This window comes from Stegodyphus dumicola, chromosome 6, assembly GCF_044657685.1.
Source record: "Stegodyphus dumicola isolate Sdum_Otavi_A_Nest chromosome 6, ASM4465768v1".
Lineage (NCBI taxonomy): Eukaryota > Metazoa > Arthropoda > Arachnida > Araneae > Eresidae > Stegodyphus > Stegodyphus dumicola.
The window spans coordinates 133,948,663-133,964,401 of NC_140773.1; the positions used below are offsets into that span (position 1 = coordinate 133,948,663).

At 30.8% G+C, this 15,739-nt stretch overlaps 1 protein-coding gene across 1 annotated transcript in view; it reads right to left on the bottom strand.

The window, feature by feature from the left end:
- Window positions 1–15,336, bottom strand: part of LOC118187358 (neurotrimin-like) — a 554,812-nt gene extending 539,476 nt beyond the window's left edge. Inside the window, exon 1 of the mRNA XM_085818899.1 lies at window positions 14,674–15,336. Coding sequence (XP_085675025.1) covers window positions 14,674–14,752 — 79 coding nt within the window. The 5' untranslated portion in view covers window positions 14,753–15,336. The remainder of the gene's footprint in view (window positions 1–14,673) is intronic.
- Window positions 15,337–15,739: the final 403 nt, after the last annotated feature.

The following is a 15,739-nucleotide window of genomic DNA, read 5'->3' on the forward strand; positions in this document are numbered from 1 at the left end:
ACCCTCCGCTTCAACCCCCCCCGGAGTGCTTTCTTCTAAAAAATGGGATGGAACTGCGCTAAAGTTTGGCTGTTATTTATATGGTGCTGAATGTTTTTCACAACGACATTTCCTGGAACACATAACAACGACTTCACAACGACATAAAATCCTGGTTCTTCACAACGGCATAAAGTCTGGCTGTTATTTATGTGGGGCTAAATGTTCTTCACAACAACAGGCAGATATGACTCTTTGCCAAGATGAATATGATGGGCTTGTCCTGAAATCATTTTCCAATTAATTGATATTTATATAACTATATCTTATAAAATTTTGCATTTTTGATTTAATTTGTGTTAATAAAAAAATATGGTTATGTCTGTATCTACTTAATCAGTGTTGTGTTCCTAAACGTTGATTAAATCCAAGCACTTTCTATGATATCTAAAAAGAATATTTTTATTTCAATATATTTTGGAACGACTAAGCTTCATTTAAAACATAATCCATTGTTTATTCCCTGATCGTTATCTTTAATAACCCATAATTAACTAATATCCGTCGACTTTCACTTACTAACTGATGTGAGAAGAGTGGTTAAAATAATTATTAGGAGAGCTTTAGCTATGTACTAAAAGGATGTTTCGAACAAAATCATTGTCAATTTATCTTCTCAATAAATCCAATTAATCTTTTCTAATGTAGATTAATTAAAATGCTTCCTAGAAACAGGATATAATCTAATGTGAAATGAAAGCTCTCACTGAAATTTTCTTGCTCAAACTTTCGTGTTTAAGCACTTGTGTTTCTTTATGGAATAGTTTAACTGTAAAGTAACAGTTAAGAATGATTTATTTTCGAAACCTTATCTGAAGTAGATCAAGTTATATGTTTTCTTCCCATATAGTTATCAAACTCTTTCTCGCTTTTGCACCTCTTAACCTTAGTTCTCGGATTGCCATTTTATTCCCTTTTCGTGACTAATGGTATGCAACTCTGTGTTTGCTTTTTAAACTTTCGGAGGCAGAAAGACATTAAGTTCTTCTCTCCAATTCTTTTAGGGTTTCGTATTGATATCTTGGAAGAATTTCTAATACAAGAGAAATAAATTAAGAAGCTAAGTTTAAAACAACAGTTGTTTGCAATATGTATACTGTCTTAATAATATAGAGTCGCGCAGGCATTTATTATGTACTTTTTTCATTTAGAAGTTAAATACAGTAATCGGAGAAATATTCATAACTGTAAGGTTAAAATCTAATCATTAGTCTTGCCTTACATTTCACTCTATATGAACATATCCATGCATTGCATTTTTTATTTTTAAACATGTAAACACTCACAACTCAGAAAATTTCATGTCGCCTTATTTTTCACACTGTTATTAATTATTAGCTCAAAAGTGTTAATCCCGAATGGAGTATTAGGCTCGAAATGGCATTTTGCGATGAATCGCTATAAATGGCATATCACATTTCAAATTGTTGCCGCTAAATATTATTGCCCTGTATTATATTTAAAGACATTCAACAGTGAGGAATCTGCATGAGTGTATAAATGTTTGTTGCATTGTGAGAAAACAACGGTACCTAAAGCCATCAAATTTTGAATAACGTAGTCCTCCACCTGAACATGGGCACTTGGAAGTTGAATTTTTAATTTCGATTTTGTTTTATTATCTATGTTATATTTTGTAAAATTAGCGAAATTTTGGTTAACAGTCTCAACGATTTCAAAGTTGGCAGTGACAACAGTGCAAGGAATAAAGCATTTTTATCTCCAGCGCTCTAGAATGTCGATCGGAAATTCTAAATAAATGCTGTTTTTTAAATTTTTTGCTGTTTTACTGTTGAATTGAGTTTTATGTTGTCTAAGAACGTGATATTTAATAAATAGAATGAACACACAAATCTTTAATAATAAGAATACAAAAAAGTTTATTAAAACCAACTTGGTAAGGGAGTTAACATTGATATAACGAGCTGAGAAAACACACACACACACACACACACACACAAAAAAAAAAAAAAAAAAAAAAAAAAAACAGAAAACTATATGCCAAAACTTAACGCTTCATCGGAAATTCTAACCGTATACTGCCATGCTGTTTTTGAAATTTTTGTAATTTTGCGCTCGAATGGTAGTTGGCGTAAATGCGAAAAACATAATGCATAATAATAAAGTTAAAAAGACAACAAAAATGGTTTAGTGGGAGCAAATGTAACAGCAGATTGGTAGACAGAGCTCAAAGAGAGCGAAAAAAACCTTTCAAAATTATTAATTATTTTGGTGACCGTTAAAATCTAAAACCACTTAGAATTCCTTTTTTTTTTTTTTTTTTTTTTTTTTTTTTTTTTTAATTACATTGAAAATACGTTTAAGAGACATGGCATAGTATTTCAGTTAATAATTTCTCTAGACGTTCCTAAAACTCAAAAGTCATATTATTTTTCATATGAAGTTCAGAGAATAAAAATGCTGTACAAGCTAATGCCAAAAACGTAACGTATCAGACAAGCTAAAAGGCCGACTGATAAGTATGGAAATGACGATCTCAAGAAAGATAATGAACACGTACATATGGGGGTATGTAAAGTAACAATCTGAACTCGTAGTCCAGAGCGAAATTATATAAATGCTTTGGCTGCTCGAGTAGCACCTGCATACGCAAACTGACAAATCAATTCATTAAGTATGGAAAATCGTATTGTAGAGCGATGATTCATCACGAAAACATTCTTATCATTCTTTTCTGAGTTCCAGTTCCTCCTTCTCTTTCCGTTGTGAAACCTCAGTCTAAGTTGATATTCTATCTTCTATAAATCTCTCACTTCTTCTAAATATATTGTTTTTAAGGTAGTAATTGTTGCAAATTCTAATACTCCATCGAGCGAATTTCCATAGTTAGGGAATAATATCAGAATTTTGATGAAAAGAACTATATATAGTTTACAATAAAATCTAATGTATTGATTTCAGTTTGAGAATTATAATCCAGTCGAGTCTCCGAGACTATACTCTTTTATTTGAAAAGAAATAGCCTTGCACAAAAATGGGGCAGTTCTATTTATCCCCGTTTTACTCGGCTGATTGATGAAATTTAAATTATATATATTAGTTTTATAGCTTGCGTTGTTCTAACATAGGTATTCTCACATAAAATTGGTTTTTTTTTTCCTGAAATGACAAACTACATTTTTTCATATTTTGATTTTACAACTCAAATTGTGCCAAAATGTCAAGTTTCGTAAAAATCGCATGAGTAGTTTTTAAATAATTATCTGTTAAAATTTTAGTTCCTGAGTGTGAATTTGGTATACATTTTTTGTTAAATTTACTTGTTTCCTTCTTTCGTAGCCCGAAATTTAGGCTCAATCAAAATAAAATTCGCAGATATTATCTCATTTAGTTGTTTAATTTGTTATTTTTAGTCATTTTTATATATTTTTCAAAAACACTTTTTATTATAACCTATAACATTTTTACCATCACCTTAAAACAGACGAATTTCTGGGCATACCTGCAAAATACTAGAGTTTGTTTATTCAAAATTTCTGACGGTATGCGGGAATTTATATATTGGCGGGTTTTGAAATTTATCATATATCTTACATACGATGATAATAACGCCAAATACACACATTAAAAAAATTATCTGAAAGAATGACTGAAGCAACTTTCTTTTTCCTCCCATGCGCAAAGAAAATTTAATGAGGACGCCACATGACTTCCTTCAATGGCCTACTAAATCATTAATAATTTTTGCTGCATTGCATTTAAACTTATTTCCTGGAACTTCATTAGAGATATATTTCTCATCCAATAAATTCAGTTCTCACTTCCTGGCAAAACAAAAATACATAGAAACTCAAACATCTTCATTAAAAATTGTAAAATACAGAAAAATGTAAAACACCAAATACAGTTACAGCACATTTTTCGGTGCACAAAACTCAAAGTTTACTTTTGATCCCACTCGGCAAAAAGACACTAAAGGTCCAGAAACAGACTTAATTCACTATTCTACTGAGTTTCAAATGTAAACAAATGGCGGTTCATTAGGCTGAACTTTCCACTTAAATTTTTAAATTGTTAATAATTCTACAACTATTGCATGCAGATTGACTAAAAGCATAAAACCTTAACGGGAACATAAAAACCACATAATGCAATCACTTTTGAAGCAAGAAATGCAAACTTGCCAACATATAAGAATAAAAAAACTAAGCTCACCGAACCAGGTAACAGAGTGGGTATATATATATAGATACGATGGGTGCAGCCGATTGCAAAAAGAAAGGGAGATGCACAACTACATGCTATAGCAGTTCCATGTACAAAGTTGCAATGTTCTACGGTTACTCGTTCTTCAGTTGTGTGCGAGATAGATATATACGCAAGTACGTATATACAGATGTCAAGAAAAATCTTTTCAGAATCCGCTTGAAATCCAATTTACAGCCCTTTTTGGCAAAAACAGTCTATTATTCTGTCCATACGTACAGATGTCACTCACAAATATCGTTCAAATGGTTTTGAGAGCGGTTAAAGTGGAATTTTTCATTGAAATATGGTACCCGAATTATTTTGCAAATGCAATACTTTTTTTTACTTCGTACAAGAATGGAAAAAAGGGAAAGGAAAATAAGTTGCTATTAATTAAAAAATTTTCCAAGTGTTTAATTTTGGTGCAAATTGAAAAGTGTGCAGCTAAATAAATTTTTAAATTTCTCACTAAGTTTCTCACCAAATTTTACAAAATTTAATATTTCGGAATAACTCGAGTCGTAGAATCGGAAAATGAAAAAACAAATCTGTATGGCATTTCAGAAAAAGTCAAATTTTTATGTCAAAATACCTGGAACAATGCTATATGTTTGAACACTACTATGCATAAATCTAATGTATGAAAAAGGGAACTTTAAATTTCGTCGGTCGGCCCAGTAGAACGGAAGATATAGAATCTCCCCCTTTTTTTGTGCAAGGTGGCATATTTCGCACGTTAAAGACTAATTACGCAAGTAGTTTCCTTAGGTATCCTTAGGAATGCATAGGATATAAACTCAAGTGTCAGTTTGTCATTTAGTTTCTGTTTATGATGAAATTCTGTGCTTTGACTGGCAGTATATCTAAGCCAAAATCTAATCAAAAATTTACGTGACTTTACCCGCTAGTTTGATGCTTGATTGCCCTTGGTTGCAAGCATAATTTTTCATTGTTTTAACGAAAAGTATGAATATACCTTATTTCAAAAAACTTATTTGAAAGGATTTAAAATAAACTAGCTTTTTGCTATTAAATTACTATACCCAAGTGATAATCTCTTGGTATATTTAAGTTTTGAAAGAAATTTGAAAACTAGATACTTTGTCTTGAGATGGATAGCTAGTGGTTATTTCCATCAACGAAAAGATATAGGCCGTTTCTATTAGAAAGGTTTTCTCGAAATCTTCTCTTCTAAAATATTTAACACATAGCAATAAATCCATTAATTATGAATAATGATTTTATTAATATTATACTAAACAAAATTTGCAGGAATAAACACTTTATACTTGTATCTGATCAATGTTTCGAATAGTAATTCAATACCGTACATTCCGGCATATAAAGCGCACTCGTTTCTATACAAAGAAACCTGAAATATATGTGTACGATATTCTTATTCTTCCTAAGACACTTTCCAGGCTTTCGAATGGTGCACTGAATTGTAAGCGGTAACGGTAAAATATATATAGGAGGGTAATCTTGAGGGAGTAAATAACTGTGCAAAGGAGGTGTGTGCATTCAATGCACAAGACTGTTATTCTAGGATGTTGAGAAAAAGGGGGGCATAATTTGGGGTTAAAATGTATTTACACCCAGAATGAGTTTGCGGAATAGGCAGTCAGATGTTTTCTTTTTATGTAGTCATCTGAAGCCTCGGAACATCGAAGGCACTTTAAAGCACATGAATCACAACAAGCAGATAGTGTATCGTTGAAAGATACTAATCGTTAATGATCATAGCGTAATAATGCAATTTTCTGCTTATCTTTGCTCTTGTGAGACCACAGTAACTGGTGGTATAGTTCAAGGAGCTAAAGTTTTTTCAAAGCTTAATTCTCTTAATTCTCTTGTTCAGTTACTTCAACAAATATCTGTAAGTTATCATCTTGGCAAAAAAAAAAAAGACTTACATAGTATAATCTGAACTAACATTACTTAACAGCCATTTATATGTTTACAAATAAAGAAGTGAATGGAAAATCTAATCCATTGAATACGGATTAAAAAAAATACCCCGTTTTCTAACCAAGTGAACAAAATATGGCATAAATAAGGTAAATTGTGCATTTGGTATTTTTTGTCAAACGAATTTCAAGCCAAAGCTGGGATACATATGTACCCAGCTTATGCATCCCAGCTTTGGCTTAACTATAAGCACTCCTATGATTCTGGAAAACGTTGTTAATATGAAATAGAATTAATCGTATGGTACAGGGTAAAGCACTTTTTGCCTAACCCAACATTACACATTGGGCAACTCATATTTGTCTTTTTCTCTATGTCCATTTGTGTTCAACGAGCACAGCGGCGTCTTGATTTTCGAACTATTGGAAGATGATCTTCAGCATTCAGAAGATTTTCCTTTCTCTCCTCCTGAATAAATTTTTATCTTCAATTAATTTTGATTCTCTCCTTCTCCTTTTTAAACTTTTAGTGAGGCACGTGTGTGCCGTTAGTAATCAAAAGGTTAAAACATCTGCATAGTATTTTGCTACTAACCATTCATTATCTTTTAGTCTGCCTTGCATAAGAATCAAAATCAAATTTCTTTAGATAAAACGTTTGGCTTTGATCCTTATCAACTAGCTATAAAAAAGTTCACTTAATACTTTGGAAACGGCACTCAATACTGCTTCACTTCCTTTACAAACGCGCTGAAATGGCGCGAGCAGATTCCAACGGTAAGACAGCTCCTCATATAATAAAGCATGAGCTGCAGTTAGCATCCACAAATACTTTATTGTGGTAACCATCTGTTCCTACCGAATATCTGTGACGAGATTCAAAGAAAAGCTGTGACAGCGTTTAAAATTATCTAATCGGTAAACTCAAAATAAATGCAGCAACAGAATGCCGTCGTACATGTATAGATGTTGAGGTTTATTAGACTAGTTGTTGCTTAGGCATATAGAAGATTTTCTGTGTATACGTTATGTCAGTCTAACCCTTTTCTCTATAATAAGCAAAGATTAACCTGTACCTGTTTTCAAGACACTGACCCTTACAACAATAATAAAATAGTATCGCTAGCCAATATTTCACGAAAATAAAAAATGTCAAAATTTGAATGTGCTTAACGAATATATTTTCTAGGTATATTTAACAAAAACCCGTGTGTCGAACAAGCCAGGATCGCGTTTTCTACAGAAGATACATTTATCTGTAGAAGGTGATAGGACAGATAAACTAAATAGAAACCAAAAGCATCTTCTTCCTAAAATGTATTTCGTATATAAAGTATTTGGAGTAACAAATAAGGGAAATATTTTTTAAACGCAATATTTTTGTTCGACAGCTAAAAGAATCAAAATACAGTAAATTCATCTGAAGGAAAGCTCATGTTTAACGTGTCTTGCACTTCTTGCAGGAGAGGTTAAATTCATTACTAATAAGATTACAAGATTCTCAAGAGTCGTCAGAGACAATCAATGTTATTTAATTTACAGTATCGAATAGCTCCTACGTTAACAAACAACACGTGACAATTCATGATTGTGATTAGCTTGCCAAAGAACACTTCCTTCCTCTCTCGTTAAAATGAAGTTAAGCCAATAATCAAATTCACTCATGAAGGAAAACGTGTTACAATTTAATATTTGCTCCGCAACAGATGGATCAAATTATTGCGCAAACCATTTCATTTATTTAGATTCTTTCACTAACTGCAAGTAATCTTCGCTTTCACTTGTATTTCACATGTCTATTATCCAATCTAAAGCATTATTATTTCTACTTATCCCACGTAAGTAAAAGTAATCTCAAACGTAATCTTAAAAAAGCATTTGAACACCAAAAATATTTATATTTTCTCGGTTAAAAAAAGGTAATTTTTTGACGAAAAGCGTTTATAACGAAATTCACAATTTAGGTTTCTGAAAAAGGATCCAAATAAATGTATGGAAACAAAGCATATGTTTATTTTCGAAAAAATGTGAAAAGGGAACTACGGAGACTTTTCGCACATTTGTTAGACGATTTTCATTGTAATTACAGAAATGTTTTTCTTAAGCATTTTGGTTTTTAAATGTTCTATTTGGTAACTCTTGTTCTTTACTAGCTTTTATGCATCGTAATTTCTAAGAGAATAAATCTTATATTATCGGAAGAGTTATTTTATCCCATTGCTCTCGAACAGCTTTCCGAAGTCTAAGAAGGTTGTAGGTGGACGTTTGGACAACCCTCTTTGTAAAAGTTTGATAGGGCAAAAATACTTTAGTGATGCATCAGGAGATTCAGTAGGTATGTGAGGCTTTGATATCCGTTTCTTGTTTCATTTTTTCTAGGAAAATAACAGTAGACTTTGACGTGTGGCTGCTTTCAGAAGATCAACAGAAAGTATTTCATATTTGAAAACTAGGTATAAAATATATTTTGATAATGTGGAATTTTGATAAATATGTGGACATTTTTCTCCACTCTCTTTCCTTTTAATTTACCATTATATGAAAAACAAGTAACAATCATAAATCCCTTAGAAAAACATTCTTTAGATTCCTTGAACCTTAGTTTAAAATTTTTTTCTCCTCTTTGATGATAGTAAACGGATCTATTTTTATTGCCGTCATTTAATTACACTCATTCGTGTTTCGTGACAACATTTTTCAATATTTGTCCGGATAAATGTTTCTCATAAAGAATTCCACAGCGCGTTCTGCGTTTGGTGATATGTCGTGGAGAAAAACGTCGCATTTTAAATTTTTTTTTTTTTTTTTTGCCTTTTTAAGATTTAAATCAGCATTAATCACTTTGTTCTCATTTGATACTCATCAAATTCTGATGATTTTGCAAATGTCCTTCGACTTGGCTGACTTTCTTTTAACGATAAAGATCCCACTTTTGCAATATTCAAAACATTACGTTTTTTCCTTAGATACGGATTTAAAACAATTTTTTAACTTGAAGAGTTTTTTTTCCATTTGTTGTTGACAACATTACCTATCATAGCTTTATATATCGAAACCCATGGCTTTCACAATGTTTTTTAATAATTAGTTATGAATACTTTTCTTTGGAAAGAACAGAAACATAGCCGTCCATACACTTCTTTTCCAAAAGCGATATTTTTCATGAAATGAAAACAAAACTGTCAAGTAGCAGACGATACTTTCAGAAATATAGTTGCAGTTAAAAACATTAATGCAGAATATATTTATAGCAAAGCAAAACATCTAAAAATGTACGAACAACCTCTGTATTACTGTATTGTACTGTATTGTGTTTCAACGGATTAAATCAGTTCTCGCTCTTCATACAATTTTTAAGTTCCTGTTTAAAAAGCATAGATACTATTTTTTTATGTTGCTTAGTTTTTTAAATAACTTTTCTTGCAATGTGTGCAAAATCAACTGGAATTTATGAAAGTTTTATACATTCATGAACTTTATTGTTTTTAGAAAACCTGAACATTTAGCAAATTATCTAAAAAGCGGTTATAAGTACAAGAGGCAGGAAAAAATCGGACAGGAACCACTTGCATTAGTATACACTAGTTTTGCCTACAGTGCCAACTGTCTGATTATTTTAATAATGCTTTATGAGAAAAGATTCCTTGAAAGACGTTCACAATGAACTAAGATTTTTTCAATCGTACTGCAATCATAAATTTTACAAGGTAAGTCTAAACAAATCGTTCTCTTACAAATGACTATAGAAAACAATTTACTCGGCACTTATATATCTGCAGTACATTAAATAAAACTTCAGCTATCCTAATTTCTTGACATACATTACGCACACCCTACGTCAAATCCTTTTACTATGAGAGTGACATTGAATCTATAGTTCATTTCAGTCCGTGCAAGTTGAAGCATATCCATTGTGATTCAAACAACGACATGGATAATGCAGATTTTGAGTTCATCTGTATAAAATTGCAATGATGGATAAAACAAAATACCTTATGAAACATTCCTCCCCCTCAAAAAAAGGGGGGACACATTGCAAAGAATGAAGTTCAGCGAATTTGGTGGCTACAAACAGGATGTATATATATAGCTTGAAAAAGAGATCTCGGATAGAGAAACTGGGATATGTAACACGAACTTTGGAATGTTAAAGATTAGATGGATAAAAAGCATATACGCGTTATTTACTATGCTTTCTAAAACCATTTGTAACAAGATGATTCTTTATAGTTATTGTTTCTTGTTTCTTAAAATTTTTGTCGTTTTAGTAAATTGTCTGAAAGTTACAAAAACGTTACAAAAAAAAAAAAAAAAAAAAAAAGAGAGAGAGATGAGAAACTGTACTAGTATTTACTGTTTTCGCATACAATATTAATTGGATTATAGATAAATGGATAGTTTCGCTCTATTTCTCCGAAAAGGACTAATTTAATAATATCTTACCTGCGGTATGTCCTTTAGAAAAATTATAAAATTACAAAAGACTTAACTTCAGGAAACAAATGTTAATTATTTTACACCATCTAAAGTATGCGTACATAAAATGTTACATAATTTTTATCGATTTCATTCATAACAGCATGCTAAACATACAAATTTAATTACAGACCATAAAATCTGAAATTCGGATAATTAATACAAGTTGTCTTTTTTCCCAAATACTTAAATTTGTCTAACGTATAAAAACATCAAAATTTCATGAATACATTAACACAATCATGATAAATAACATTGTATAAATCTCAGTTACGTGAAGCTATTATATAAATTGTGATTTACTTTGCAAGTGACAGTTTCTCCCGCAAACTACTCTTATGCTGTCACCAAACTATTAAATTATTATGTGTGAAGAGCACGAAGAAACTCATTCGTTTCATCCGTATTTCAAATTCTAATAAAGAACATCTGCGCAATTTATCTCCATATTTATGACATTATATTTCCTGTAATAAGACTTTTTTATCAAAGGCATATGATGAGCCAGTTAATATATGCAAGTGTGATTAGAGTTTGACTTTTCCGAATGTACTAACTTTAAGAATCCAATGTTTTATTTCCACATGTTTAACAAAGTTGGAGTCTCCTGTTATCATAAATTTCTCATTAATAATCTTACTATCAATTTGTCATTCATAACCCAATCTCATTTAAATAAATGTTGATTTCTTGCATTTTGTTCAGCCTTGGTAGTATTTATGCGCCTGAAGAAAAACGGTAGCTTTCATTTACAAATTCGTTAATTTTACCTTCAGTTTTACTGGGATATTTTCCCTTTGACTGAGTTTTTTTTTTTTAATTTTTTTAAAATTTTTTTTTATTTAAAAATTTCAGTGTTAATACTTTTCAAGTTTAGCTCACTTTCGCGATTGCAGGTTTTTTATTATTTTGTTTGAGCTATATTGACAGCATTGGCTTGTTTTCTTTTATTTTACTTTCGCTCTATTTTACGTATTTATTTAAAAATAACAGCTTTTCCAAAATTTACTTTCGTGAATGTTTAAAGTTAAATTTTAGAGGTCTAAATATTTAATCATTTTAATAATTAATTTACTAATTAGTAATATATAAAATCAGGTTTCTCAGTTTTATGGAAAATATTTTTATCAGTTATAAATGAAATAGAATTTCCTGTTTTATTTTTCATGCAAGAATTTGATTTTTATTGCAGAAATAATTGTAAGAATATAGAAACGACATCTTGTGCAAATCTATGAATGGACTTTAAACTATTTCGATACTTCGTAATTTATAGCACATAAAAAAAAGGAAATATAGAAAAGCATACTCATATTTTGGCTCATTTTGTGTACTTTACCTAATGGTGCTTTATACTGTTCTACATAGCATGGTAAAAAATAAAATTCTGAAGGAGACATGAAAACAAGTAATTGCATTTCCGCTTAATTTATCGATTCACCTTAATGTTAGATAATTACATATAACTGGAGAATTTGCGATTTCTTATATAAAGATTTAATATTATGTGAATAACATTTGTTTTTTAGGGAACAGAGGTAAAAGCAAATAAAATGTTTAAACATTTTAAGATACACCTAGCCTTGCTACCTCGGTTTCGGAACAGTTGGCTTTTGTATTGCTAGCAAAGATAAAGAGACCAGCTGTAACATTATTATCGTATAACTCTCTAAAGATTTCTATCAGTTCAAAGACAACCGTAGAGCGGAGAATGAAAAGTCAGCATCGCGTATTTATGCGAAAGCCTTAAAATTAAGTACAGATGAGGACAAAGGAAACATAATAAATCCTACTTTTGTATAAATACCGTTGAAACAAAATATTCAATAGCGGCAAGGCCAGCATCAAGCCACATTTCAAAGCAGTACTACACAAATAGCATAGACATGAAGGTGGTAAGTTAGTAGAAGGATAGTATGAAATAAGGATGCTTTTCATAAAGTTTAATGCAGATAAGGGGATTTGCAGACAGCTGTCAGCGTCAGTATTTCGGAGCAGAAAGACTAGACTGATTTTTTTCGTATTTTCGGACAGAAAATCTCGCTTATGAAAATTTTACTTATTAATTAATTAATAGTATGGATTATTGATCACATCAGTTAATTTAAAATATATATGTTCCAGTATAATATTAGATAATACAACGATAAAATGTGTTCATAACATCAATGCAATGACATCAACTATAATATCAAAACGTTCTATAGTTTCTATGCTTAACTTAGTCCCAAAATAATAAAATATTATCAAAAACCTAAACGAAGAAAGAGACTACGGACAGTAAGTTAAAAGGAATGAGATTCTGTTATGAATAACAAGCTTTTTTTCTAATTGAACAATTTTTGATTCGCGCCATGGACAAAATCCTTCCTACTCCGAAGTCAGAAATTTTATTGTAAAATAAAATTACAAATTTATACTTAATATTCTTGATGAATGTGAAAACTTCACATTGCGTTTTTCGTTCCCTTTCATGTTTTTATCTAGCATTATTGATATACATTTTTGTATAACTTGCATAGGAGACTACATTCATGTATCAAAATCTGAAAATAATTCATTAAGCATTTCGGACACTGTGCATTTTACTATGCACTATAAAATTTAAGATATAAATAAAGAAAATTTATTGAATAGAATTAATTATAAACTGCGGCTTGCTTGAAATTCTGCAATTTAAAATGAAGACGAGGGTGTAATGCTATTTATTATAAAATAATTGTAAAAAATAGATCCAAATAAATCATTTATTCATGTCAATAATTAACAATAATTAGTTTTCTCCATACTTTATCCCACAAGAGGAAAGTGTTATTCTTTCTTAATAAATCTGCACTTCTGAAAATAATGATATTCTTTTAACGTACTGAGCATTTAATCATTTTGAAGTTATACGAAACTAGATTTCTATTTCCTGAAGAAATAATTACTTAAATATCTAAAAAGTATCTTGCGTGTATTTGATTTAAACAGAGCATAATGGAAATTTCAGTTTTATAATCCAAATAAATTTTAAAGATGATAAATGAAAGCATGGAAATATTTTTGGAATTGAATACTACGAATAAGCAAATATAATTTGAAATAATTTGATTATTTCAGGAAAATGTTTTGTTTCTTTTATGAAGTAACAAACGTTGAAGGCGAATTTTAATACGAATCTTTTGATTATTATATAATATATATAGCTTAATTTATATATATTACTTAGCTGCATCAAATTAGTGATTTCGTCAAATTATAAATGTTCATATTTATCGTAAGTTCTCTAATACTATTAATTTGTAGCTCAAGTAAATGGATTCAATTCAAATAAGTTTCAGTCTAAATAATTAAAAATGTAAATTACGTACAAATTATAAATAACTTTTTCATCTCAAATAATTTCTTTGATAATAAACCTGAACGGAAAACGCAATTTAGAAAATTATAGTAAGGTAAAAATTAAGGTATTAAACTGCATCGAGAAATAAATTGCATTTTTTAGTATTATTTTTATCTTTGTTTTATTTATTTATTTATTTATTAGTAATTTGGGAATATGTAAATTTCCATAAACTATCTTATCAACAAACATAAAAAAAGGTGCGTCTAAACTTAATATTTTTTTTCACTTAGCTTTACTTAGCTTCACATTGTTTACTAATAACTGAATAGTTTTAAATATTAATATGGCTCTTTACAGACTCATAAAAGTAGGAAGTATTCAACACAAAGTTATAAAATCTGCTGTAAATAGTTAATTACATTGTGATTTATTAGACTTACAAGTAACTTCTTAGAAACCGGTTTTTTATTATAAAATCGAATCAACAGTGAAAAGAGTATTTTAGAGATCGCGTGATGCACTTTTATAACCACAAGTAACTGTATTACGTCCAAGACAAATATTTTTTATGCTCTTTACAATATAGTTTTATGTTCTGAGGGCAGTTATTTTTTGACACAGAGCCTTAATTTAATATATTAAAACAAATTTACAGAGCAAATTTAACAAACCATAAGTTAACGCAATCCTAATTAAATAAGTGATTGAACTTACCACAGTGCACAGCTCCAAAAGATATAATCAAAAGCAACTTCCTCACTCCATACTGATGAAGACCGGTATCAAAAATCATTTTCGATTCAAAGTATCGATGCTGATTAAATGTTCCTCTTTGATACTGCTTTACCTTTCATCCTTGCACTTAATCGGCTCGTTTATTTCCACAGTTTTAACACTTTTACAACGGGGTTCCTGCCCTTATTGGTTTGATCATAGTTAATAGTTTATACCAATTTATTTCACCAAAGGCCCGTACTGAACACCAAAGATATGTTAAGAAAAAGTATTTAAAGATTAATTCATCTTTTTATGCTCTATGTATCTCTGGTCCCATAATAGCATCTCTAATTAGTCTAAAGTTTCCTAAAGTGCTTAAATATGATTAATTCAGAATGTCACTTTAGATATAATTTTGTTTTATTTTGCAACACTACTTTTATTTCGACAGTCTAGAGTAGAATGGAATATTAAGATTAATCGGGTAAGTTGTTGACCCCTATTATGCACGAGGAATGAGGGGGGCCACGTCTTACCGAGTCCCAGTTGGCACAGTGAAAGGGTGAAGGAAGTGATATCCTTATGATGAACAAAACCTCCACTTGGGGAGACCTGGAACACGACCGAGTGGTTCGATGGCGTCTAACGGGTGAAAGGGGATCCAGCAAATGCACGTGCTTATATGTTCGCCGCCGGGATGTGAGGACCTGCGCACTGGGCTTAGTTCTCGGCTCTTACCGTGTGTGCGCCACTGTTAAGGGTGAGAGAAAAAGAGAGTTTTCCTTGTTGCGAGATTTTTTGCTCTTGCACTTTTTTCATTTATTTTTATTATTATTTTTTTATTTCATGTTCCCCCTTCCCTTCCCTTTTCTCTGTGAGTAAGTAGTGCGGACGTATGGATGTTATTCTTCCCCTTTTTCTATTTAGATATTATCGAGAATTCCCGTCAGGGACTCTCCGACGTGCCGGTATTGATACGTGGGGAGAAAATAAGTTCACTGATGAAAAATTCCGGGAAACTTCGTACGTAAATTCTATAGCATTTGGTTTTGATGTGGTGCTT